This window comes from Lentinula edodes (genome assembly GCF_021015755.1).
Source record: "Lentinula edodes strain Le(Bin) 0899 ss11 chromosome Unknown C8R40scaffold_59, whole genome shotgun sequence".
In the NCBI taxonomy this organism is placed as follows: Eukaryota; Fungi; Basidiomycota; class Agaricomycetes; order Agaricales; family Omphalotaceae; genus Lentinula; species Lentinula edodes.
This window is the reverse complement of record NW_025764365.1, coordinates 226,276-249,124: the sequence shown is the minus strand read 5'-3', so window position 1 is coordinate 249,124 and position 22,849 is coordinate 226,276. Positions and strand designations below refer to the sequence as shown.

Here is a 22,849-nt window from a genome sequence, read left to right as displayed (position 1 = left end):
TCGCAACAGTTGTTATCTCTTCTTATAACTAAACCCCGTGTTGGGACTCCGTCATCACTTCAACCATCCATGCAATTACATACTGTATCTCTGTTCGTCGCACCAGGTCGCACTCCGGTCCCTAAGTTACTACTAAGCGACCTGTTCCGGTATGATAGATAAAGGGCAACTCCCGTCAAAATCCTTGTAGTATACCTGTACAATCTGCCTACATACATTCGATCGCAGAGTTTGGGAAAGCACTGATAAAACACGCGTCTGCGAAGCTTGTAAAGTTGGCTGGTAAAATACACGGAAAAGACGTCAAAAAAACTCGCCGAATATTCTCAACCTCTCTTTTCCTTTGACCGTGGTATTATGACTGTACAACGTAATAGGCGTGTATTCTAATGCGCCTCTTTGACACGGGTGAATAGGGCTGCATATCTTGGATCGTAAATCATGGCGGGAAATCACAGGCATGTATTAGTGGAGAAGAAATTGAATCGATAGGAATATCCATACAATCACATTCTTATTTCCGGCGAGAAAGATATAATCTTCTTAGTAGGTCATATGAGTTATATACCGTAGTCTGCACATTGATTTCACAAGGCTCACCGAGTGAGAACCCAACTGACAGACTCGATGGCTACAGCTGTAGTACTCCGTTCCCGACCTTCGATAGACTCTCTAAAGTCAACAAGATCAATATCAACAGCTACTAGTCGATCGAACATTCACCATCGCCTCCAGAAGACCCTTCCGACTCAAGACAAAGATATCTGGGCGAGCAACGAAGGTACTAAACCAAAGCCTCTCCCTGCGAAATTTGCAGAATTGAAGAAACACCTGGTGAAACCTGAACACTATCATGCAGTCCAGGCAAGTTGGGATCGTCTTCTTGTTGCCTTAGAACAAAGGGTGAAGGAGATCGAAAATAAGGGACCAACGGTAAGCGATTGAAACCCACTAGTTTTATGTTTACTTATGACGCTAGGCCGTCCCAGTTGTGGATTTCACTGAGATTCAACAATCAAACGGTCAGTTTCCCACCGAGATAGCAGACCTGATCCGCGCAGCTGGATGTTGCGTTGTACGGGGTGTTATTCCTCGAGCCCAAGCTCTTGATTGGAAATCTTCTCTCCTCTCCTACGTCAATCGCCATCCAGATATCCGCCGAATTCCCAACGATTCTGACCCGCAGATATACTCCACATTCTGGCAGAAAGCGCAAATTGAAGCGCGGAGCCATCCCGCAGTAATCCGCGCTCAGGTAGCAATGAGCCAGCTATACACAGCGAGTGGAGACACGCAGGTAGATCTCGTAAATCAAGCTTTGTACGCGGATCGCTGGCGCGTAAGGCGACCAGGTTCAGTGGGGATGTTTCAGCCGCATTTGGATAATGGATCGATTGAAAGATGGGAGGATAAAGAATATGGAAGGGTATTTAGAAAAATTTGGGAAGGGAAGTGGGAAGAGTACGATGCTTGGGACATGGATCACAGAGCAGAGGCTGTTATGGATTTGTACGGGGGTCCGGGTGCGTGTTCGGCGTTCCGAAGCCTTCAAGGTAAAGATTGTGCATTTCGATAAATTGTCGGCTTTCCCTAGCCTAAAACTTCTTCCTTCCCCACTCTCTAGGATTGCTTTCGATTGATGATAATGGACCACGATGTGGAACAATCCAATTTTTACCTGACATCAAACTCTCCACTGCGTACATTCTCTTGCGTCCATACTTCAACGACCAGAACAAATTAGACATGGATTCCACATATTTTTACGGTGCAGACCCCGGCCAGGGACAGGTTGTGAAAGACATTTGGCATCCTCACCTTCAATTAAACAAGACAATTATTTCTTGTCCTCAGGCTGAACCTGGTGATTACATTTTTTGGCACTGCGACTTGGTACACAAGGTGGAAGAACAGCACAACGGTACGAACGACTCTTCCGTGGTATACATACCAGTCGTACCACTGTGCGCATACAACATCGGTAATCTCATCGATCAGCGAAAAGCTTTTTTGGAAGGTGTTCCTCCGCCAGATATGCCTCCAGAGAGTGAATCAGGAGGGCTCGAGAAGGAGCATGAGGACAGAGGAACGCCAGATGATGTTTTGACTGTAGAAGGAAGACGATTAATGGGGTTAGAGCCGTTTGTGGAGAACGAGCCAGGCATCACCAGTGGTCAAAAAGCAATTCGAGAGGCTGCGAATGAAGCTCTAGGGTTTTGAGTAGGATCCTGATTGAGGATTAGGATACGCCAAACAAAGAAATGTCGTGTAAGTCATTTACTACATGTACTAGGTAAATGGTGTGTAATCGGAAAGAGCATGAAATTGACAGGAGTGAGCCCTCATTCCTTGTGTTCAATTGAACACGACAGGCCATATGTAATTCCTTCGGTGATCCAGTCAGCCATTACACTGAGGAGGCCCAAAAATTGTCGGGATTTTCGGAATGAACAAGACGAAGTGAGTACCTCTTCACTTTGACACAAGTCTAACAATAAAAATTAGGCGTGTATTGAGGAAGACAAATACCATGTAGAGGATAATGTAAGAATCTCAATGCAGCCTTCGATATGAATACCGAAATAAATAGCCGCAAAACCGAAGGCACAGATCGTATTATTTATGAATTTTGCTGACAGTTGGTGGTAACCTGAACTACCTGATGTCAGCTACGACTGGGTACTATGGTCCTAGGAGGTCCAGCATGCAACAGAGCAGGGTCAATGCGAGGGCTAGGTGGATGCAAAGGCAGCACCTTCGTCGTTTCAGCAGCCGGTGACCGAGGCCGTAATAATCGACCTGATGGGATGAAAGAGTAAGAGGAACCAGCCATTGTCGATGGCGAATGGGATCCGGACCTAGGCTGCGGCTGGGATGGGGACGGGGACCCAGATCTGTGGTCAGGAGGAGTAGCGGATGTGGAAGGCCGTGAATCACAGTGAGGTGGGAGCTCAAAGTGCTGATGAGGTGCGGATGAATAAGGGGAGAAACGAAGGGCGAGTGGTTTGGGTGGAACTTCAGCTCCCGCTGCATCCGGCTGTGGTTTCGGCTGCCTTGAACGACGCATCTTAGGAATGTAACCATGTATCCGCTTTCTATGGCGAGTTAAGGAGCCAGGATCTACAGTAACAAAATCGCAATCCGGACAGGAATTGGTCTTGCTTTTTGTACTGCGGTTCAAATGATTCGTATCATTACGATCTAGAGACGACATGTAGACTCACTGCGTCCGGATATGAGTCTCAACGTTTGATTTCTGAAGGTTTTCGAAGTTGCAGTCTGGATATGGACATCGATGCATTCTGTTTGTAAGAGCATCAGTACTTTTGAGAGGACGAACCGATAGAACAAGGACAACGCACAGCTTTTCGCGATCTACGGAGTGCATTTTCATGTGCCTAGGCATGTCCGTCTTGTTGGAAATCATAGCGTTACATACTGAGCAAGTTGCCGGGTTGTACGCTTCACTGTGTTGGCCATTCTTCTGAATTGACATTATCAAGGTCAAAGCTAGTTTTAAAATGCTGAAAAGAGTAATGCCACGAACCAATGACTTGGCGCGAGGCATAATCCTTATATGAGACCTAAAGTGACCGGAAAGAATTACAGATGGTGTATAAAGAAGAAGGAAAAAAACTTGTGACGTGGTGGTAGAAGAAAACTAATTACTTTTCGAAACGGTAGATCCTGAAAGGCCGCCGGAACATTCCGATGGCACGATTACACGATCACATATTCCTTGCTTTGACTTCATATCATGTACCTTGTAAGGGTCTTGTTCTCCTTCTCGGACTGTGTCTTGAAACCCCATTACTCTACTAAAGGAAATCCGAACAGTATTGCTGGGAAGGATTCAGCGCATGCTCAAGTGAGGCCATAAAACTTATCATTCCGATAAGGGGCGCGGCCAGTCTCTACTGTAAGTGTTAAAGGCAAGGCGAGTCCTGGGGCCTGGCGAATCACGTCGTCCGGCGACTTATGCAGTATACAGACTTATACTGTACAGACCTAATCTTACTTGCTTGCGGTAAAAGAAGAATTCAAAAAAAACACCCCATAGTGCACATACTGTAGAAATGGAATTGTGACCCAAATCGAGAAAAATAGAGCTGTGCGAGGATCAGGGGACGATCTGGGTAGCCGTCGCGGCTCCCCGCGTCTTACTAGGTCTTACTTGCAGTTAATGAAGAGTTAAATAGATATCGAAAAAAGTATCGGTCAAAGCTGTAACCAGGGCTGCGGTCCGAATAACCGGGTCACGTTCTCTGCCCAATTTTTTTCTCGCTCTGCAGTTAGTATGCTATGGCTTTTGAACCCCACGATGTCAAGGTTTACACCGTCAACGGTGCTACCGCTGGATCCTCTTCGTCTCTTCCCGACTGGCTGACACGAAAACGTACTGCTGCTAAAGGGAAGCGAGCGGCAAAAGAACATATCGAAGGCACAATAGAATTAATACAGGGATTCGAGTTTCCTGAAGCCAGCAACAAAATCAAGACAACTCCCGATGGAACTCATGCAATTGCGACTGGGACCTACAAACCTCAGATAAGAGTTTGGGACCTCAACCAACTCACGCTCAAATTTGAAAGGCATACAGATTCTGAGAATGTTGACTTTGTTGTGCGTAAGTTATTCCTTGCAAGATTCATTTTTTGTGTGTTGATAATCCGTCGGACAGATTCTTTCTGATGATTGGACGAAATCAATACACCTACAAAATGACCGCACGATAGAGTTGCACACACAAGGTGGCTTTCATTACCGCACTCGAATACCTCGTTTTGGTCGTTCTCTGGCTTACCATCCTCCTTCCTGTGACGCCCTTTTCTCCGCTTCTGGGAATGAAATCTATCGTTTGAATCTCGAACAGGGTCGTTTCATGACTCCTCTCGTACTGGAAGATGAAGAAGACGACATACAAGGTGTCAACGTAATCGACATCAATCCGGCCCACCAGCTTCTTGGGTTTGGTGTTGACGGAAATGGGACGGTACAGTTCTGGGATCCAAGGTCTCGGAAACGCGCAGGAATATTGCGTCTGCCAGCAAACAAACTCATTACTCCGAGCTTTGACAACAACACTGAATCTATGACTGCAGGATTGAGTGTTACAGCTCTTGCTTCGCGAACTGACGGATTATCGTATGCAGTCGGAACATCAACTGGACATACTCTACTATATGATATCCGGACAACGAAACCGTTCGCCGTAAAGGACCAAGGCTATGGCTTACCCGTGAAGAGTGTTTCGTGGATCGAGGGTGGAAGCAGGATGGCAGGAGACGGAATGGTCCTCAGTGCGGATAAAAAAGTGATCAAAATATGGGATCGGAACTCGGTATGCTATATTCTGATTGTGGAATTTCTGCTTTTCATTGAATGTTTTCTATTTCCAGCCCTCAGTGAATTTCACGTCCATTAATCCCGCTTCAGATTTGAACGACGTCCATCATGTTCCTGGCAGTGGTCTTTTATTAACAGCCAATGAAGGCATTCAGATGTCCACATATTATATTCCCCAACTCGGACCTGCTCCTCGGTGGGCAAGTTTCCTTGAAAATATCACAGAAGAACTTGAGGACCAGACGACCCGTAACGTTTATGAGGACTTCAAATTTGTTGAACGGAACGAGTTACAGAAGTGAGTTTATTCTATTATCGCTTTAAATACTACTGACATCTTCAAAGACTGGGGCTGGATCACCTCGTCGGTACTCCTGCGCTCAAGCCCTACATGCACGGCTATTTCATCTCACTAAAACTATATGACACCGCTCGTGTCATTGCCAACCCCTTCGAATATGCCGAACACCGTGAACGAATGATCCGGCAAAAGATGGACAAATTGGCCGAAACACGCATTCGGTCCTCGACGAAACAGGTCCCCGGTGTGAAGGTCAACAAAATACTCGCTGAGAAAATCCAAAGGGATGAAGAGCGTGAAAGGAAGAGGGAGGAAAGAAAAAAGAGGAAGATTCAGAAGAACCTTGCGGAAGCCGGAGAGGGAGATGCGATGAACGTAGATGAGGAGGAAGAGGAAGATGTCATTAGTGGCCGAAAAGACGCATCGACGAGTGTATTGACCGACCCTCGATTCGCCAAGGTCTTTGAGGATCCTGAATTCGAGGTCGATGTGAGTAGCAGAGAATATGCGTTGCTCAATCCCTCGTCAGTTGTACAACGAAAAGGATTTAGCGAACGAAGCAAGACCGCAGTGGAGGAAGAGGAAGAAGAGAGCGACAAGATGTCTTCTGATAGTCTTAGCAAGAGTGATAGCGAGGATGATAGTGGTAACAGCAGTGACAGCAGTGACGCTGGGGGTTCGTTGGTCTAGCCTATTTTCACTATTCACAACTGACTTCTTGACTCTAGAATTGAACAAGTTTGACCCCCGTGCACGACCAGGACAGAAAAACGTACGCGCACAAGAAGCGTATAATCGCTCCAAACAACAAAATAGAACCTTTAATGTCAAGCTGGTGCCAATGCGTCCACAGTCCGGCGCAAATGGTACACAGCTTGCGACCGGGAAAGAGGCAACCTTTGGTCAACGTCGAAGCCATTCATCTTATCCTGGTGGGGGGAAAAGTGCATCTCGTGCCAATAAAGTCAACATCGCTGAGGATGGTGGCATGGAAATGTCATGGGTTCCGTCAGCCAACTCTCAAGATGCAAGAGAGCTTTCAGGACAAGGCAAGGCTGGTAAACAGCAAGACCGAAGAAAGGGCGTCGAGAAGTTTGGAGCTGGGTTGGAGAAAGGAGGCGAAGATCCTCTTGAGCTTTCGGAAAGCGACAGGAAGGGAAGGGTCCACAGACGGCAAGGTATCAGGAGTGGCAGTAAGAACGCTTTCCGGAGGAATTAACTTTAGAAGCCAACATATAGTACATATGTATCTTAGTCTCCCATTTTTTTGCCATTGATCTGCAGAATCAGGAACGTTGTCATATCATCAACCAAAACATAGCACTTCTGAGTCGCTTGCAGAGAATGATACTTTCAGATTTGATATGATTCAAGAAGAGAAGAAGGGGGACCAGAGAAGTTTGGATGTCATTTTCATAGGATCGAAAACCCATCCACCACCTGGGGCAGGTGAGAATCAATCTGGTAGGGACGATGGTGATAATGGTAGGACAAGTGAAAGGCGTTATGAGGTGGGAAGCCGAGCGCGCTCTGAGCTTGGAGGCTACGGTTCTGCTGCCAGAGATTCCGATCAAGAATAGCTACCCTACTCGGAGTTGGATTGACGACAAGCAAGGTTATCGGGCCTCCTAAAGTTGTCGAAGTTCCTCTGCAGGAAGTAGTTCGACCTCTGATTCGGCGATTGATGAGGATGAAGAATCTTTGATGGTTTCAAGCAGCCTGAGGAGTATGTGGACCCAAAGGCGACCATCGTGGCACAGAGTGTCGAAACAGATTGCCGTTCTCACTGCGCTCGCTATCTTCCTGTGGCCTTGGCAAGTCCACATTTCAAATTTGTTCAACAAAAAAACAATGATGCACTGGAAGGAGAAAAGATTCACTCAGGCAACGGACCTCGCCAGTATAATCTATATCCTTATCCTATCCTATCCTGAACTTAGAGTTCGACTAAATCAACACTACAAAAAATTATGTGTTTGTCCCTGCTTGGTCCAATCATTCCGATTGGCTAGACAAATTTTGTCTTAACATAAATGCACGTGCTATCTATATCTAATAAGTTACAAACGAACACTGCACGGGCGAAGGTAGCGAGTGGGCGGAGCAACGCGACGCCCTGAGCGGAACCAGAGCGGAACTGAGCTTCTCATCGTGCATCGCACGGGTCACTGCTAGTAGGTATCAACGAATTCGAGGGATGATAGGCATGGGGTATATACATATGTAAATGGTCCTTTCGTATACAACAACTATGAAGATAAGTAATTAAAGAGATGGCGATTGTTCAATAACGGGGTGGAAAACAGGACAAAGCAAATTTGCGAGGATTATCGGAAAACTGTAGAAATCTCAGTAAGTGTAAATTCTACCTTCCATTGTCCCATCCCGCCAATATTCGATCATAAAAATGCTATCCTCTGTGAAGTATACATGTCTGCGAGTCGAAGCGTTATTTTCAGTGGCAGTAGCCACGAATGTGTTGTCGCCAAATGAATCATTCGCATTTACCGGAGGATCTTCTTGAATGCACGAGCTCATCTTCCACCCTCGGTCTTGAGGGTGTCGCACGCGAATGGCCCCTCCCCCATACAACTGTGCGCAGTTCGGTTTATAGTCCCTCAAATATATTTCGAGCGTGTGTTCATTCCACCACAACAATCTCTTCCCGTTAATCGCTGGAAAATGGCCTATACCCCGGCGAGGAGTGAGACATCTGCATGATCCAAGAAAGTGCTTTTGGTCAAACACTATAAAGAATGGATGAGTGTCAACCGCCACAAAGTGAAAACCAATGATCTGCTCGTTCGGATCCGAATGAAAAGGACCGTTTCTGTCTTCGTAGGGCACAGGATCGAAGATGTTATGGACAAAATGGTCTAAGCCATCGGGGTTCCATGGCTTGAGGGCTTTCATTGGAGGACCTGCCCTGGGTATGAAATTCACACTTCGGAGCAAGTGTCTCTGTTTGTTGACCACGACATCTCTGAGCCGCTGATGCTCGCGAATTTGGTCTTCGTAAACAATAACTTGGAAGACTTTAAGAACTGATGGATTGTCATCCGGAAAACGATCGGTTAAGAAAGTTGCATAGAGAAAACTATCCTCTGCTATGAATTGGAAGGTTTCGACGAATTCCTGTGGAATGCTTTAATCATTAAAGATCATGAGCGAAACTTCTTGTTGTTTACCCTAGTAAAGACAATTTTCCCAGTTTTCCAGTTTGCAACTGTAAACAACTGAGCCCTTCTGGCCGTTCTCACAGGTTCAAAATTCAGTGCGATGTATGGCCCGACAATCTGGAACTGGAGAGGTCGTACTATCAAACTCCAGTCCATTGGCCACGAGATTTTTCTTGAGTTCTTGCGACCTTGGGGATTTCCCAAATGTATAACGCAATTACCATCCTCTCTGTAAATAGTGTAGAATCTAGTGATAGTATCTAAGATGCTTCACTCACTTTTGCAATGCCGCAATATTTCTTGAGATATAGTCTACAGCAAACGCAAGAATTTCGAATCTATATTTGAGCTTGTGCGTGATCAATTCTTTTCCATTTCGAATAGAGGGAGGCCGTATCATCTCGACGTAATCCCCTATAACGTGGTAGACCCAACCACCGCTCTCTCCACAGTACATTTGGCCGGGTCTACCAATAAAGTCGTCGAAGAAACTGAGGGTCGAGGGGTTCTTATAGAAGGTGAACTGATCAAACTGAGACCAGTGAAGACGCGAGAAGCGTTGATTATAGGATACGAGCATTTCTAATATCTGGGAAGATGTTTTATTTTGGTGCGCCTTCGGAGCTGGTGCTTCCACCATGGCGTAACCCTACAAAAAGCAGCGACGAATGAGTCATGGAAAATGACGGTAAGAGATGAAGGAACCAAACATACTGCATTCGCGTGACTGTTCATAATGGTCGATGTGAGCAGAGTTCTGGAGAGTTCTGATAGCTGATTGAGGTAAATAATTGAGCTTTGAGATTTTGTTCTTAAATACATCGCCCGGAGGAGTGCGCCACGCTTCGCCGAAGTTTTTTTGGCGCAAGGCGTTGTCAAGAGAAGAGTCAGTATGATGGTAGTCCTTGTTTTTTTTCCGAATCTTTGTTTTCTCCTTCCTTTGCATATAAGCTTTGTAGGTGGTCCCAAGGGAACAGATGTTGTTGCTTTCTCAAAGCTTTATGCTGTATGAGGAAGTACCTCGCCTTAAAGACTATTCTCATAGACGGAATAAATCAAACGCTTATCTACGTCGAGCACTGGGGTCCACACGCCCATTTGCAAAGACAGATTAATAAGATTGTATCCAGAGTGAAGCAAGATTCGAGACGTGGAACTTCGTTTTGTTTAATGGCGTAATGCTACAGAGGGTGACAGATATTAACGGGAATGTTGAGCAGTGAAAATATCAAGAGAAACTATTCTTACCGCGGGCGTTGGTAGACCTTGTTAGGCTCATCTTTTTGTAAATCTCGTTCTGCTTCGTACTAGGGTATCATTTTCACCAAACAACTGGTTTCATAGCTGACTCAGATGTTTTTGTCTCGAGATAAAATGTTGCCAAGAGGGAGAACATCGAGTAATTCGAACTCCTTACAAAGTTCATTTTGAGTGACAAAGGCGCCCACAGAGGCCCACAGTAACCACCCAACGCCTCTGCACCACCCTAGGTGACTAGGTCGACCATCCTTGTCATCTTTGGCCGTGAAATATTTCGTTGCTCAGCGACCGTTGAGAAGAGAAGAAGCGCGTGTAGGATAAGCGCCTACCTCATCCAGTCTCATCCACTGATCCTGGCCAGAAATCTTACAAAAATTGACATTTCACTTCGGAATCATTGAAATGAACATTCGAAGAGCTAAAGTAGGTCTTTCACGATTTTTATCTGGCGGAAATCCACAGAAGAAGAACACTTCGTATTGACAGATTGAAGACCTCCCTGGGATGCAAGCTTGTAACTTAAGGTCACTATCCTGCTCGAAACCTCACCGCTTCCACGTATTCAAACCGTCGCATTGATTATTGAAGGAACCTACCAGAAAACTACTCCATGAAATATTTTATGTCGCCATTCTACCTTTCATCTCTCTCGCTGGTACTCAAACTGCAGTCATTTCAACTTCACTAGATCTCTACCACTGTGCAACATGGCCCTCAATATCATATGTCGCGGAGGACAAAGGGAGGATTGTTGGGTATATACTGGCTAAAATGTACGTCTGTATTTCGGTCCGCTGTCTTCAGTTTTACATTGGAATATCTTCGCGCCACACATAGGGAAGAGGAAACTGCAGAAGCAGAACAACCACATGGCCATGTAACCTCAATCTCAGTCCTTCGATCATACAGACGACTTGGTATAGCAAAAAAGCTCATGCTGCTATCTCGTACGTACGGAGAACGCGTTCAATGATCCTCTTTCTGAATCGTCAATGGTCAATGCGTAGAGGAGTCAATGGCTAGTCACCGTGCATCTCACGTAGCACTTCATGTGCGAAAGTCCAACCGCGCCGCGCTCAGTTTATACCGGGATACACTTGGATTCGAGGTTCATGATATTGAACAAAAGTACTGTACGTTACATCATTTCAACGACTTGTACATCAGCCGACTTCGTTTGATTTAGACGCTGATGGGGAAGATGCCTATGCAATGCGACTGACTCTCAAACACGACTGACTCTTTCGAATTGCAAAGGAAACAAAATGTTCATTATGATAATCGTGTAGAGGAATGAATGCATAGTGTTACAGGATAAGTCTAATCAGCACCCTATTTGATTTCGTTCATGTAGCAGATGCACTCTGTGTGTTCTGAGCCGCAGTGCTTTCTCTCTCCTCCGTTTTGTTCTCCTCAACCACTTGCTCCTTTTCCATCTCAGCAGCCTTCTTCTCCTCTTTCTCCAACTGTGGGTCTATTTGAGTCTCCGGCTGAAGGACGCCCCTACTCAGCATGACGGCCTCTCTTATAAGCCCAGCAGCCTCTAGACCTAACTTATAATAACCGTCATTTGAATGTGCCGCAAACATCCCTGTATGCGCCTGTAATTCATCGGTCGCAGTGTTGTTGATCGCAGGCAGGAAATGATCCATCGCACGCCTATCTGTGTTGGGCAAAATCATGAACGTCCGGTCGAGGTTGTGCACCAAAGGAATGGCAGGGAGTAGTGTGTAGAAGCTGGACATAGATCCCTTGATTTTCAGTCATTTGAACATATATAATTTCCATATCAACTCACGTTCGAAATATCACCCCTTCCATCTTCTCAATCTCAATCAACAAGTTGACTCTCCTTTTCAATGCATCCTCATCCCACAGGTTCCGCACATATTTCATATGATCTGTCGCCCAACTATATCCAACACCCAGATCATCTCGACGCCAGTAAGCAGCCCCACCAGCGGCGGCAGCTGCAGTAACAACTCCTCCGACAGTTAACGCAACTGGCGCCCACTTGCTCCATGCATTTTCCGAGGTGGGCGGGGCAGTTATAGCAGCCACTGGCGCAGTGCCAGTTCCGTTCCCCATATTTCTACTGGTGAATGAACTCCATATGGCAGAGCCTACTGATTTGGCTACATTCGCATATTCTGCGGCCTTGGTCGCAGTATTCTTGAAGACGTAAGGATGTAGACCATAATACTATTTGAATAATTGAGGAGATTGCTTCACGTGTAGAATAAGTTAGCATACCGGGGTGTCGAAGGATATGCAAGCCACGATTTTAGGCCACAAGGGAGCACTAGTATCCGGTCGTGTCCGGTAGAATTCGATTATACTGTCTGCAGCTAGAAGACCACCCATACTTGGATCCAATTAGCTATCGAGCCATATGAACAAACTTGGAACGCTTGCCTGTGTCCACATAGTACTAGCTTTGCTTTCCCTGCGCCTCCACCATGAGCTACCTCTTTCATGACTGTCAGTTCAGTCAACCAGTCAGAAAAACGGACAACAGCTTCATTCTACACATTATCTGTGTCAGCTACTAGCTGTGCTTAGAAATGTATAGGTTGAATTGTCACCAGGTCCCCTTTAGTCTTCCCTAACAAAAGGATCGTAAGTCTTTGCCAGAAAATGTCACTACAACGCGCACCTCATAGACCGGAAATACGATGCATTCCGCAGTCGAATTCGGGACGGTTTCAGTGAGAACATGCTGGAGGCGGTCAGGAAACTTGCCGAAAGTATCGTTGTCGCCTTTAAAACCGTGAATGAAAATAACGAGCAGCAAGTCGGAAACGACGTTGACAACTGTTAGCGGGTTGCCAGTCGAGTCGCTTTCGACATTGCTCATGATGGTGGTAAGTATGTGAATAAGCGCCCGTGGATCTAAGTCGCTCATTATCAGAATCCACACGTTACCGCTCTGAACGAAACGGTTGACTATAAATTTCCCAGCACTGAATCTCCACGGAGAGAATGCCTTTGTTGCTGTCCTGCTCCCAGTTCGGCCTCAGCTGCTCAATAATGATCATCGGGTACACGATCCGTGGGCTCGGACCGAGCCTGTCTTCTTAAATCGAGCAGGAACTTCACTCAAATGATTTTCCCCCCTCTTTTAAATCCACAATCTACACACCTGATCGAATATGTCGAACACCCAGCTAGAGAACCCGGCATTATACGATCCCCGTAAGGTGCTTGATCACCCAGACTTTCGTGTCTTGACCTCTGGAGAGAAGCCATCAAAGGAGTCCAACATTGCAGCATTCTATAGTTAGTGCAGCGCTACTGTTCTCATCTAGCACTTGGTAATCGGACTAATGTTGCTACACTGAAGATCCTGCGCATGAAATCCATTTGGTTGAGAAACCCAAGCCTAAACCCGGTCCAGGACAGGTACTCATCCATGTCCGTGCTACCGGCATCTGTGGGCAAGTATCTCTCACATTACCTTCGTTGAAAGTCATCCCTCATCTGTTTTCTGTAGGAGTGATGTCCATTTTTGGAAGCATGGACGAATTGGTGACTCGATGATCGTAACGGATGAAGTAAGTGTGAAACTAACCACGAATCTACCACATCACTCCTAATATTGCCGGTTTCGTTTCATCTAGTGTGGCTCTGGTCATGAATCTGCTGGAGAAATCATTGAAGTAGGCGAAGGAGTTACTGAATGGAAGGCAGGTCAGTCAGCCCCAGTATTGTTATTAACATCCATATTCTCAAATCTTGATTTATCATAGGCGATCGAGTAGCTATGGAAGTCGGCGTTCCTTGCTCTCAACCCTCTTGTAATGCATGCAGAACGGGCCGTTATAATGGATGCCCAGATGTGGTGTTCTTCTCCACCCCTCCGTATCATGGTAACGTCGTTTCCAGCTATATATATAATGTTCATCTCAATACATACTGACTGTAGGAACGTTGACCCGGTGGCACGTTCACCCTGCGAAGTGGCTACATCGTCTCCCAGACAATGTTTCTTTTGAGGAGGGCTCCTTGTGCGAACCTCTTGCTGTAGCGTTAGCGGGTATCGATCGTGCTGGACTTCGTCTCGGGGACCCTGTTGTCATATGGTAAGTTCATGGTTGAAGTCAACATTCAGTTTCTAGACTGAAAGACTATTATTCTTCCAGTGGTGCTGGCCCTATCGGCTTGGTATCCCTTCTCAGCGCCAGAGCTGCAGGCGCAGAACCCATCGTCATCACTGATCTTTTCCAAAGCCGCTTGGATTTCGCCAAGTCTTTAGTTCCTGGAGTACGCACTGTGCTCATTGATAGAAATGCGACTCCGAAAGATCAAGCCGAATTGATCAAGAAGGCTGCGGGTGGTCCTCTACAACTCGCTCTCGAATGCACGGGTGTCGAGAGCAGCATACATACCGCCATATTTGTGAGTAATCAACTTGACTACCCGTTAATAATAACCGATTTAAAACATTCCCAGTCTGTTGGCTTTGGTGCTAAAGTCTTCATTATAGGTGTTGGAAAGAACGAGCAATTGGTATGGAGCACTTACTCTGCTTGGTCTTCCTCCTGATCGATTGGATAGTTCCCCTTTATGCACCTCAGTGCTAACGAAATCGACATTCAATTCCAATATCGATATGCCAATCAGGTATATCTTACGTGTTGAATAATCAAGGTTCCTGGGCTTACTTTGTCTCTATATAGTACCCGAAAGCAATCCGTTTGATTGCAGGTGGCCTGATTAACGTCAAGCCTCTAGTCACTCATCGCTTCGCTTTAGAAGAAGCAGTCGCAGCATTCCACGTTGCCGCCGATCCTGCGCAAGGCGCTATCAAAGTGCAGATCCAGGATTAACCCCACTCTTCTGCTCACGTTGATGGTATATAGGTGGTAATACAACATGAAATACAGTACGCCCTAGATACAGTAAAAATTAAGCACAATTAACGGAAAGCGTAAACAACGAGAGCCAACAAAGAACAAAGTAAAAATCATAGGGTTGTCATTATCAGTATATTCTTAACCATCGGAACTGGGAGTCCCAGCCTTCTTTGATGTCCTTGACTTCCTTTTTGCCTTAGCCTGCATACAGAGCCCAGTCAATCATGATCGAGCGTACAAACACCAGGTCATACCTTGGCTTTGCTTCGAGCTCCTCGACCCAATTGCTCTTCTCCCGATGATTCCTCTGCCTCGTCAACGTCGGGTGGGTGTACAGGCGGTCCATCGGACATTTCTATGTCCGTCGCATCCGTATGAACATCGAACGATTCCTCATCACTTGAATCCGTTTGTTTTCTTCTCTTACGAGAACGTCTATGCAGTAATAAACATCCAGCGTGTGTCTGGGTAAAATATCATAACCACTGACTTTGAATGTCCATTTGTTGTCGCCGCTTTACGTTTGGCTGGTATCTTCCGCTCTTTCTTTTCCTGAAGTCAAGTTTAGACATGGCAAATGCTTCCGGGGAGAAGTGAGATACAAACTCTGGGAGCGGCCACGACGATTTCCGCTAGCCATGACGAAGCATCTGGTGGTAAAAAAGTTTGTTTTGCGATCTAGATGTATTCGAGAATAAATCGATCATTTCTCAAAGCCTGCTATCACATACCTTATTCGCAATCTCCGCATTTGGTTGGGGTCGGAGGATATCGTGAGGAAGTTTTATTTTTCCAGGGAACGTAGGGATGGTCCAGTTGTTGTGTTGAGCGCGAAACTTGATGAGTTCTTGCGCTATCTCACACATAGCGTATAAGTTCTGAAGTGCAAAAAAAAACAACATAAGGAAATGGGATCGAGTCAAATAAGATAGCATACCTCGCTATAGGCTTGAGATTCGGGATCTCGCACCGTCTTTCCTTTGCTTGCTAGATGATAGAGGAGGGGTATCGTTTCTTCAGATCCGATCAACTCCAGGTAGAACTGGACATATCTGCGCAAAATTTGAATTGCCACATTGGCGACAATGGAAGACAAATCTTACTTGGCAATATCTTGGAGTTCGCTCTGCGAAGTAGCGAAGTCCGGATGGTGGGCTAGCAGGTGAAGCAGACGAATGAAAACGAATTCGAGGTTTTCTGTCCTCAAATCTGGAAGGAATAATTCGGAAAGAGCCTCAAAACAAGACTACTGGACTCACCTGAGGGCAATTTCCTGAAAAGGCCACTGGCAGCCGCGGCAGCCTGTATAGACAGGGCGTGAGTAAAACATGAGATTGAAACTTTTGAAACTTTACCTTCTGCTTTATATCTTCTTCTGGATCGTGAGCAGTGAGGAAAAGGATGAGATGATATTTCGCAGGAAGTTTACGGTGCCATAATAATGGCACGAGTTTTTGTAAGAATGACATCCGCACGTTAAAGCAAGTGTCCTGAATTGTTGCGTCATTGGAATCTGACAGACTGTGACATGGTAGACGAAAAACCTGCCTGAATAGTCAATGCTAGCCTTATAAATTTTGGAGTCAATGCATCAGCGTATGCAGGGACCGAGGAAAGATACAGCAGAGATATTGCAGCCTGTAACCTAATTCTAGATAAGGCTTTCCGACTAGAAGCGCCATATGAGGATCATGATTAGTGAAAAAGAAGGGTAATTAGCGCACTCTTCTTCCACTGCATCATTACCAGCCAGTGAACCTCCACGATCTAATATCGTTGCGAGCATCTTCAATACAGGCGTCGAGATGTCTACAGCATTTTTTGAGTTGGCGTGGGACATCGTCCGATACCGTAAGATCTTCAGAGCGGCTATCTTTGCTTTCAGATTGTTGGAAACCTCGTCATCTTCCACCCACTCTTCACCATCATCCTCTAGATCATCCTATAAGCAAACTGAGTTACTACACCGAGACGAAGATACTGATATTCTTACCGGAGGTAAACTCGGAACCATAAGGAGTTTTTTAAGCAGAAACGCAGTTATAACGTCGCTTTTCTGTTCGAAGGCATCTGGGATGAAGCGAGCGAATTGCGCTAACGATACTAAATGTGCTACTAGCTGGTCTGCGGGTGCTTTGTATAATGAATCGGCGATGCTCTGAAAATGAATCAGGATGATCATCTAGTACCAGTTTCCCGATACTCACTTCGACGACGCCACCACATATAGTGTTCTTCTCTTCGCAGAAGGCAAATATTCGTGCCGCAAACTTTGCGTGTCTATGATTCGAGCTCAACACGTGACTTTTAATGACCTCTACGGTTGAGCTGCAAGAAATGATGGATATTGGAAAAGCGACTCAACACTTTCGACAATCAGACGTACCTCTCTAAGGGCATCAATAGCGAATCCAGCTTGACCAAACTTGCCAAAGCCTGTAACCCAACAGCAACAGTCTTGTCGTTCTTCCCGTCCTCGATCGCAGTAATTAACTCGTCCACATGAGGTTTGAACAACGCCGGGCAGAATTTGGCTATATTTGTGAATAACACTTGGGCATTGTTTGCAGCTAGATTTGTCTTGGTAATAGTGGTGCCTTGGGATCTTTGTAGTCGTAGCAGGAGAGTAGGTATAGATGAGGTGTTTGCGATGTGAAGAGAGCCTCGGCGAAGAAGGGCGGTCAATGAAGTTGTGAGGGTTGAAGAAGACTGTTCTAATCGCCGGATAAAATCGTGCTAAAGTGGATATAATTATGGCACAGTATTGAATATCTCGACTCCAGAATCCTCACCTGCGCTTTTACCAGGCCCTTAAGGTCTGTTTCAACGTCCAGACAAGTTTTCATGAGTTTGTAAAGACGTGGTTCGTTCACTTTCGCAAACGCCTTCAGGTCCTCTCTCATCTTCGCAGGGTCCGGGAAATATACTGTGTGCGATATTCCATGAGAGGCTAGCGACTCCAGCGGTTGAGAGGAATACCTGAGATGACCTCGATTATTCGCCCGAGTTTTTGCGTCACCCTTTCCTCGTTTTCGTCAATAACACCACCCTACAAAATGGCAGTAAGCGCCGGCAAGGAGCGAATGGTTATTGAATCACATACGTTGTATTGAACGCAAGCGTCGACAAAGATGTCTATAGCACTGGGACGACTGGTACCGTCGTAAGCACTCGACAAAGAATGCAAACTGTCATGCTCTTACTTCGGCTTCAAATTTGACAGGAGGACCAGAGCATTTATAGATTGGTCGGTGAGATAGCGCATGACATTGAGTAGATGGTCTGTCCAGGCTGTTTCGTCGACCTCCGCAGTCTTGCTATTCAGTGAACTGGGGGTAAACGAAGGTAGTGGTAAGATATATTCGGATAGCACTTGTTCCACCACCGTTCTATGATAAGTGGTCAGAGTTTCTTGGAGACAGATTTAATACTGCTACTACGCACCTGCAATCAACGACGATAGTCGTCATGTGAAGAAGTTCGTTGGGTATCCAAGAGAACTTTGAGATGGCTGTTACATTGTTGTTCTCTCTGAAAGTGAGGGTCAGGAGAAAAAATGTAAAGTTCTAGGATGACAACTCACATCTCTGGATAAGCAAGGCCATAAAGCTTAGCCAGACTGTTGGCAGCCTCAAAGCGGACGGTAAGCTGCGAAATGTTCGTGAGATGAACCACAGATAGTAATGAAAAGGCGCACCTTTTTATCTGCTACTCGGCCAGCAATAGCCTTGAGCTGAAGCTCAGAGACATGATGTACTGCTGTCTCGTAGTCGAGCTGTGAGTAGATTTTGCAAACTGCTGCGCGTATCTTTTCGTCAGGATCCAATAGTTTCCCGTTCAAAGCCGCTGTAGCATTATTGGTCTATCTATAAAATAGACAAAAGTGACAAGAGCTTACATTCAATGGCTTCTGCCATTTCCGGAGGCGCAGAGTAAAGTCCGTTCGAAGATTCCACGAACCTCAATCGGACAGCAGGCGATTTGTCTACTTTACGGCCTAACCATGCATTCCAAGTTGAAGGATGGTTCCTGGCCAGATCGCCCCCACTTTTGTCGGAGAACATTTCTCCGAGAACCTGAGTGGCAATGGCACGCAAGGTCGAAGCGTCCGCGTGGAGTTCCTCTTCTAGTTGAGGAATGACGGACGGAAGAAGATTTGGACACGACGCGTGAAGACGCTTAATGAGGTCATGCGCGATACGGATCTGCTCAAAATCCTCCTCCTCAGAATTGGATACTATAATGTCTGTGAAGTAAAGAGCGACGTTCCGCTGGAGTTTGTCTGCTGTCTGATTGCACACGCTCACCGCAAGTCGATACGCTGGTTGTTCAACGCGCTAAACAAAACATCGTCAAGACTAGGCTGAAATTTTGGACAATGGGTTACGCACTGCACTTTTATCCATGAACTGAGCCATTATGATCTCCAGCACATCTCCAGACAAAGACGATGACTCATCAACAATCGCCACCAGGATTTCAGCCATGAAGGTCTCGATTTGTTTCGGCAAATCACGTCGTATCATGGCAAACAGGTCGCGAAATATGCCGAGAACGAGCTCATCTGCGTTCGGAAGATCGCACACAAGGACAACGCTCTTCACGGTTGAAAGAGACTCGAGGAGATGGAAATACTGGGTATAGTACGTGACATCTGGACCCTTGAGGTTGTTACTGAGTTGTTTGAAAAAGAACTGGAAGATATCCCGGAGCTCGGCCTGTGTGTAAGGTGCGTCTGGCGCGTACAATCTGAGAATATCGGCCATGCAGCACGCCGCATATGCCTTCACGCCACGATCCTTGTGGAGCATGATAGAGCTACTGACGAGCTCTTTACGAACGCTAGACATTGAATTCACGTCTACAAGTTCTTGGTCCATCTCCGCCAATTCCGAATGTAAAGTCTTGAGCTTTTTGAGAAGTGTGTCATTAGATTGGCCTTTGGTGATCAGCTTTTCGCGAAACGCCAGTTTCTTCGGCGATGGCTGACCAGTATGTCGAGTTTGCGCGACCATCGCGGTCGTCGTTGAAAAAGACAACGCGTGATTTCAATACTCGGTTGTTTGTACCAAATGACCGGCGCTAAAATAACCATCGCTTTTTCTAGACGTGCATTGACAATGTTAACAAGAACAAAATCGGTGCTGATTCTTGCCATAGTACGGTACAGAATGTTTCGCCGTTTCCCCGGTGACTCCTGAAGCTTGCTCAGTTCTACCCCACCTCAAAAGCTCTCAAATCGGCCAAAACAGCATGGGATCCTTGAAGCATCTCGTAGCATGTGCGCGCTGCATTTACCGGTAACAACCCAACAGCTTCCCGAACATGGATTGGACGTACTAGCTGATACTAATTTGGACTGTCGCATGAGGTCGCATGCCCTTACGCAAATGCAGGTATCCTGATACCCAAAAGTCAAAGTGGTACACGTCGCATCGATATAGGGCTCCGAAGTTGGAACCCAAAACATCTTCTAGCGTATGCAGATTACCGATTCTCCTCGCGAACGTGGTGTGCCACCTTCAGTAATAAGAAATGCCAATAATTGGTATAAAAGGCGTTTTTTTTTCATTATTTACTCCCCACAGTTCAATCGAACTCTAGCTATCGTCTTCCTATCATGAAGTTTACGATCGGTCTTTCTGTTCTCGCTGTCTTTGTCACTGCTGCCCTTGCGAATATCGTTCCTCGGGACTTTGCGACGCTGCAAAATGATGCCAATGTCGTCAACAAGGATTGTCTTGCCCTGAAGGGCGCTATCGAGCAGCTGAAGGCACCAGTTAGTGCGCCTGTTTTGCTTGTTCGTGTGTTCAATTTTGCTTCAACCACAGTAAAGCTGATGTCTGTTGTACTATCAGAGCCTCATTACTAGTTCCAACAACTTGAGCGCTGCACTTAACGCTCTTGCAAACGACGCGAAGGTTAGTACGGCACCCCCTTACCTGTTACATGGCTTGTAAATCGTCTTTGCAGATCGCTGGCCTAATCACTGACGCGCAGGCGCTCGCCTTGCTCTCAATCAGCGAAAATTCCATTGATAACTGCATAATTCCCGCTCTCAACGAGCTTTCTGCTAATGCTGTACTTCTTGCTGCGGTCAAGACTGAGGTCGAAGCAGAACTTAAAAAGCTGCAAGCCAGTTATCTCGCATGCGCTTCTAACCTGATCGCTATTTGTCCCGTGAGTACACTATCTCCTTTTCCATCTCTGATAAACTTTCATCTCTTCAAACTTCAGTCTGCTGAAAAGCCTGAGGCTTCCCAACTCGCCATCAAGCCCAACGCCGCTCTTGCAACGTGTTTGAAGGCGTACGCCTGATGCGTACTATGTTCGGAACAGACATGGGTAATCAGTCTCTCTCTGCGGTAGTCGATTGTATCTTGTTCTAACGTAGTTCTGTTTCTTCTGTTTGCTGCTTGTTTGTGTGACTTTCGAATTCAACTCTTATTTGCATTGACGATGACCTTGAGGAGATGTGGAGGTCTGTATCCGTTTGATCAGGTTGCGCCAAGCCGAAATCGGTGAACCTATGTAAATCAGACTTGCCATGCCTTGTGTCATTGATTTGATCCCAGGCACAATTCTCCTCTCTGTCGTACGCCGGCGACGGCTTCCCTTTCTTAAAAGGCTGTCGGTGTGAAGGCTTGGTGGCCACAGGCAACCCACCCTTCTCCAGCGAGTGATCTATTCTTTCTGTCCGGCTTCTTTCTGAGAAAATTTCCGGTGACAAGTGATCATGCAACGAAAAGATATTCCTCCTCTAACTATCGCCAGCCGTGGTCAGCAGTTTTCACTATTTGGAGGTTTTGCGTCTCAGTCCAGGGAGATTGTGTTAATCTCGGATACTCAGGATATAACACAGGGAATGGAGAGTTCCAGTTCAGTGACACCTAGCGACTCGTCGACTCCGGACTTGTCCTTGAACTTTAGACCCCACTCAACGGACTCTGTCCTTTCTCTCCCTCCATCTCCTCGTTCAGAAAATGCTTTCAGACCCACCTTCACTTCACACAAAACATCACCACCGGGCTACTTAACGATAACTAACACTCCTTTGTCTCCTGTCACTCCTTCCAGTCCTTCCTTTTCAATGCCTATGACACCCCCACCATCGCCTCTGAAATCTTCTTCTCGCCCCTCATCCAGGGAAAGTACGAAATCTCTTCCAGTCCCCACACATACGGTCACGCCTCCCAATTTTCCCCGTGTCCTCCATCGAAACTCGTCTCCCACTGTTCATACCGCTGTCTGGCCGACCACGAGTACATTCGAAGAAGCACCTCAGTTCAGTAGACATAATTTGGGATCTGACGTTGTGATGCCCATATCCGCAAAAGGACGTCAGGGAAAGTCAATATTCAGTGCAAAGCCAACCCCAGTCGTTCACCGTCCTGCCATTCCAACCTCTTCATCGTCGACGAACCTTCTCGCACCTCCTCCATTTCGTCGACACGTGCACAGTCGTCGAAGATCCAACTCAACTAGCGCGGCTTTGGATCAGAAAGCTCAGGTCGATGAGCCAGCCATACACTCGGCTTCGGAGTTGACCCAACAATCGGGGAGCATCCCATCCAATACACCTCATGCCAGCCTCGGCTCTCTGAGGGCACACACAAAGAGTGTCTTGAGCAAAAGCAAACGTTTCGTTCATTCGCGCGCACAGGCCATTTCTCATGTTGACTCGATATTGGGATCAACCGCACCCAGACCTTAGGGTCCTCTTCTACATACGGTTCGGGAATGGATTTCATGCTGATTTACTGGTTGGAATATTGTATCACGTTCCCCGGGATATACTATTTCATATATATGACCCCCACATCTCTACATGTTAAAGTCCGAATGGAAGGACTTGTATTGGGTCCTTCGTTCGGTATTGGACGTTCCTGTGATCGCAGGAACAATAA

The 22,849-nt window shown here is 46.3% G+C and overlaps 10 protein-coding genes across 10 annotated transcripts; 6 read left to right on the top strand and 4 right to left on the bottom strand.

Moving 5' to 3' along the window:
- Positions 1-627: 627 nt before the first annotated feature.
- Positions 628-2,220, top strand: C8R40DRAFT_1060326 (uncharacterized protein; the record flags this gene model as incomplete). Its single annotated transcript, XM_046225343.1, has 3 exons — positions 628-933; positions 980-1,553; positions 1,625-2,220. The coding sequence occupies 3 exons, from the start codon at positions 628-630 to the stop codon at positions 2,218-2,220; spliced, it is 1,476 nt and encodes a 491-aa protein (XP_046080242.1).
- A 218-nt stretch (positions 2,221-2,438) lies between these two features.
- C8R40DRAFT_758908 (uncharacterized protein) lies at positions 2,439-3,878 on the bottom strand. The gene is made up of 4 exons (XM_046236140.1): positions 3,548-3,878; positions 3,363-3,481; positions 3,225-3,302; positions 2,439-3,170 (listed from the first exon to the last, which is right to left on the bottom strand). The coding sequence occupies exons 1-4, from the start codon at positions 3,566-3,568 to the stop codon at positions 2,666-2,668; spliced, it is 723 nt and encodes a 240-aa protein (XP_046080241.1). The 5' UTR covers positions 3,569-3,878; the 3' UTR covers positions 2,439-2,665.
- Positions 3,879-4,302: 424 nt separating this feature from the next.
- C8R40DRAFT_1060231 (WD40-repeat-containing domain protein) lies at positions 4,303-6,866 on the top strand (the record flags this gene model as incomplete). Its single annotated transcript, XM_046225334.1, has 5 exons — positions 4,303-4,623; positions 4,682-5,341; positions 5,400-5,644; positions 5,692-6,323; positions 6,376-6,866. The coding sequence occupies 5 exons, from the start codon at positions 4,303-4,305 to the stop codon at positions 6,864-6,866; spliced, it is 2,349 nt and encodes a 782-aa protein (XP_046080240.1).
- A 1,069-nt stretch (positions 6,867-7,935) lies between these two features.
- On the bottom strand, positions 7,936-9,741 carry C8R40DRAFT_758704 (uncharacterized protein). The gene is made up of 4 exons (XM_046236139.1): positions 9,541-9,741; positions 9,105-9,475; positions 8,836-9,055; positions 7,936-8,782 (listed from the first exon to the last, which is right to left on the bottom strand). Exons 1-4 carry the CDS (start codon positions 9,646-9,648, stop codon positions 7,997-7,999), a joined length of 1,485 nt encoding a protein of 494 aa, XP_046080239.1. The 5' UTR covers positions 9,649-9,741; the 3' UTR covers positions 7,936-7,996.
- A 659-nt stretch (positions 9,742-10,400) lies between these two features.
- C8R40DRAFT_1132251 (acyl-CoA N-acyltransferase) lies at positions 10,401-11,365 on the top strand. Its single transcript, XM_046229233.1, has 7 exons — positions 10,401-10,509; positions 10,573-10,610; positions 10,675-10,706; positions 10,775-10,859; positions 10,924-11,033; positions 11,094-11,219; positions 11,273-11,365. Exons 1-7 carry the CDS (start codon positions 10,489-10,491, stop codon positions 11,323-11,325), a joined length of 465 nt encoding a protein of 154 aa, XP_046080238.1. The 5' UTR covers positions 10,401-10,488; the 3' UTR covers positions 11,326-11,365.
- Positions 11,273-13,394, bottom strand: C8R40DRAFT_757624 (uncharacterized protein). The gene is made up of 6 exons (XM_046236136.1): positions 12,743-13,394; positions 12,672-12,686; positions 12,502-12,611; positions 12,340-12,451; positions 11,885-12,288; positions 11,273-11,823 (listed from the first exon to the last, which is right to left on the bottom strand). Exons 1-6 carry the CDS (start codon positions 12,989-12,991, stop codon positions 11,433-11,435), a joined length of 1,281 nt encoding a protein of 426 aa, XP_046080237.1. The 5' UTR covers positions 12,992-13,394; the 3' UTR covers positions 11,273-11,432.
- Positions 13,116-15,149, top strand: C8R40DRAFT_757766 (chaperonin 10-like protein). The gene is made up of 9 exons (XM_046236137.1): positions 13,116-13,365; positions 13,430-13,523; positions 13,580-13,640; positions 13,707-13,776; positions 13,836-13,955; positions 14,012-14,168; positions 14,229-14,595; positions 14,644-14,709; positions 14,766-15,149. Exons 1-9 carry the CDS (start codon positions 13,239-13,241, stop codon positions 14,913-14,915), a joined length of 1,212 nt encoding a protein of 403 aa, XP_046080236.1. The 5' UTR covers positions 13,116-13,238; the 3' UTR covers positions 14,916-15,149.
- On the bottom strand, positions 14,766-20,036 carry C8R40DRAFT_757780 (cohesin-associated protein Pds5). The gene is made up of 23 exons (XM_046236138.1): positions 19,334-20,036; positions 18,841-19,279; positions 18,640-18,788; positions 18,526-18,590; positions 18,387-18,473; positions 18,146-18,331; positions 18,046-18,094; positions 17,922-17,991; positions 17,735-17,868; positions 17,329-17,678; positions 17,150-17,270; positions 16,936-17,100; positions 16,667-16,884; positions 16,491-16,611; positions 16,298-16,432; positions 16,202-16,244; positions 16,046-16,151; positions 15,880-15,994; positions 15,674-15,820; positions 15,549-15,620; positions 15,433-15,494; positions 15,197-15,377; positions 14,766-15,143 (listed from the first exon to the last, which is right to left on the bottom strand). The coding sequence occupies exons 1-23, from the start codon at positions 19,955-19,957 to the stop codon at positions 15,081-15,083; spliced, it is 3,702 nt and encodes a 1,233-aa protein (XP_046080235.1). The 5' UTR covers positions 19,958-20,036; the 3' UTR covers positions 14,766-15,080.
- A 526-nt stretch (positions 20,037-20,562) lies between these two features.
- Positions 20,563-21,260, top strand: C8R40DRAFT_1177104 (uncharacterized protein; the record flags this gene model as incomplete). The annotated part of the gene is made up of 4 exons (XM_046232628.1): positions 20,563-20,742; positions 20,801-20,863; positions 20,916-21,122; positions 21,180-21,260. 4 exons carry the CDS (start codon positions 20,563-20,565, stop codon positions 21,258-21,260), a joined length of 531 nt encoding a protein of 176 aa, XP_046080234.1.
- Positions 21,261-21,678: 418 nt separating this feature from the next.
- Positions 21,679-22,656, top strand: C8R40DRAFT_1177103 (uncharacterized protein; the record flags this gene model as incomplete). The annotated part of the gene is made up of 1 exon (XM_046232627.1): positions 21,679-22,656. One exon carries the CDS (start codon positions 21,679-21,681, stop codon positions 22,654-22,656), a length of 978 nt encoding a protein of 325 aa, XP_046080233.1.
- Between the last annotated feature and the right edge of the window lie 193 nt (positions 22,657-22,849).

Bases quoted from the DNA above. Each gene is read 5' to 3' on its own strand.
- C8R40DRAFT_757766 (XM_046236137.1), top strand. From the start codon at position 13,239: ATGTCGAACACCCAGCTAGAGAACCCGGCATTATACGATCCCCGTAAG. The intron at 13,777-13,835 runs GTCAGTCAGCCC...GATTTATCATAG, and splicing joins AGTTACTGAATGGAAGGCAG to GCGATCGAGTAGCTATGGAA. The intron at 14,710-14,765 runs GTATATCTTACG...GTCTCTATATAG, and splicing joins AATATCGATATGCCAATCAG to TACCCGAAAGCAATCCGTTT.
- C8R40DRAFT_758704 (XM_046236139.1), bottom strand. From the start codon at position 9,648: ATGTATTTAAGAACAAAATCTCAAAGCTCAATTATTTACCTCAATCAG. The intron at 9,056-9,104 runs GTGAGTGAAGCA...CACTATTTACAG, and splicing joins AATATTGCGGCATTGCAAAA to AGAGGATGGTAATTGCGTTA. The intron at 8,783-8,835 runs GTAAACAACAAG...AGCATTCCACAG, and splicing joins GGAAAATTGTCTTTACTAGG to GAATTCGTCGAAACCTTCCA.
- C8R40DRAFT_757624 (XM_046236136.1), bottom strand. From the start codon at position 12,991: ATGAGCGACTTAGATCCACGGGCGCTTATTCACATACTTACCACCATC. The intron at 12,452-12,501 runs GCAAGCGTTCCA...ATTGGATCCAAG, and splicing joins CTAGTACTATGTGGACACAG to TATGGGTGGTCTTCTAGCTG. The intron at 11,824-11,884 runs GTGAGTTGATAT...ATCTATGTCCAG, and splicing joins GAAGGGGTGATATTTCGAAC to CTTCTACACACTACTCCCTG.
- C8R40DRAFT_758908 (XM_046236140.1), bottom strand. From the start codon at position 3,568: ATGCCTCGCGCCAAGTCATTG. The intron at 3,482-3,547 runs GTTCGTGGCATT...TCAATTCAGAAG, and splicing joins TGCCTCGCGCCAAGTCATTG to AATGGCCAACACAGTGAAGC. The intron at 3,303-3,362 runs GTGCGTTGTCCT...TCTTACAAACAG, and splicing joins TCCGTAGATCGCGAAAAGCT to AATGCATCGATGTCCATATC.
- C8R40DRAFT_1132251 (XM_046229233.1), top strand. From the start codon at position 10,489: ATGAACATTCGAAGAGCTAAA. The intron at 10,611-10,674 runs GTCACTATCCTG...TGATTATTGAAG, and splicing joins ATGCAAGCTTGTAACTTAAG to GAACCTACCAGAAAACTACT. The intron at 11,220-11,272 runs GTACGTTACATC...CGTTTGATTTAG, and splicing joins TGATATTGAACAAAAGTACT to ACGCTGATGGGGAAGATGCC.
- C8R40DRAFT_757780 (XM_046236138.1), bottom strand. From the start codon at position 19,957: ATGGTCGCGCAAACTCGACATACTGGTCAGCCATCGCCGAAGAAACTG. The intron at 17,869-17,921 runs GTATTCCTCTCA...TATCGCACACAG, and splicing joins AATAATCGAGGTCATCTCAG to TATATTTCCCGGACCCTGCG. The intron at 15,378-15,432 runs GTCAGTGGTTAT...ATTACTGCATAG, and splicing joins ACAACAAATGGACATTCAAA to ACGTTCTCGTAAGAGAAGAA.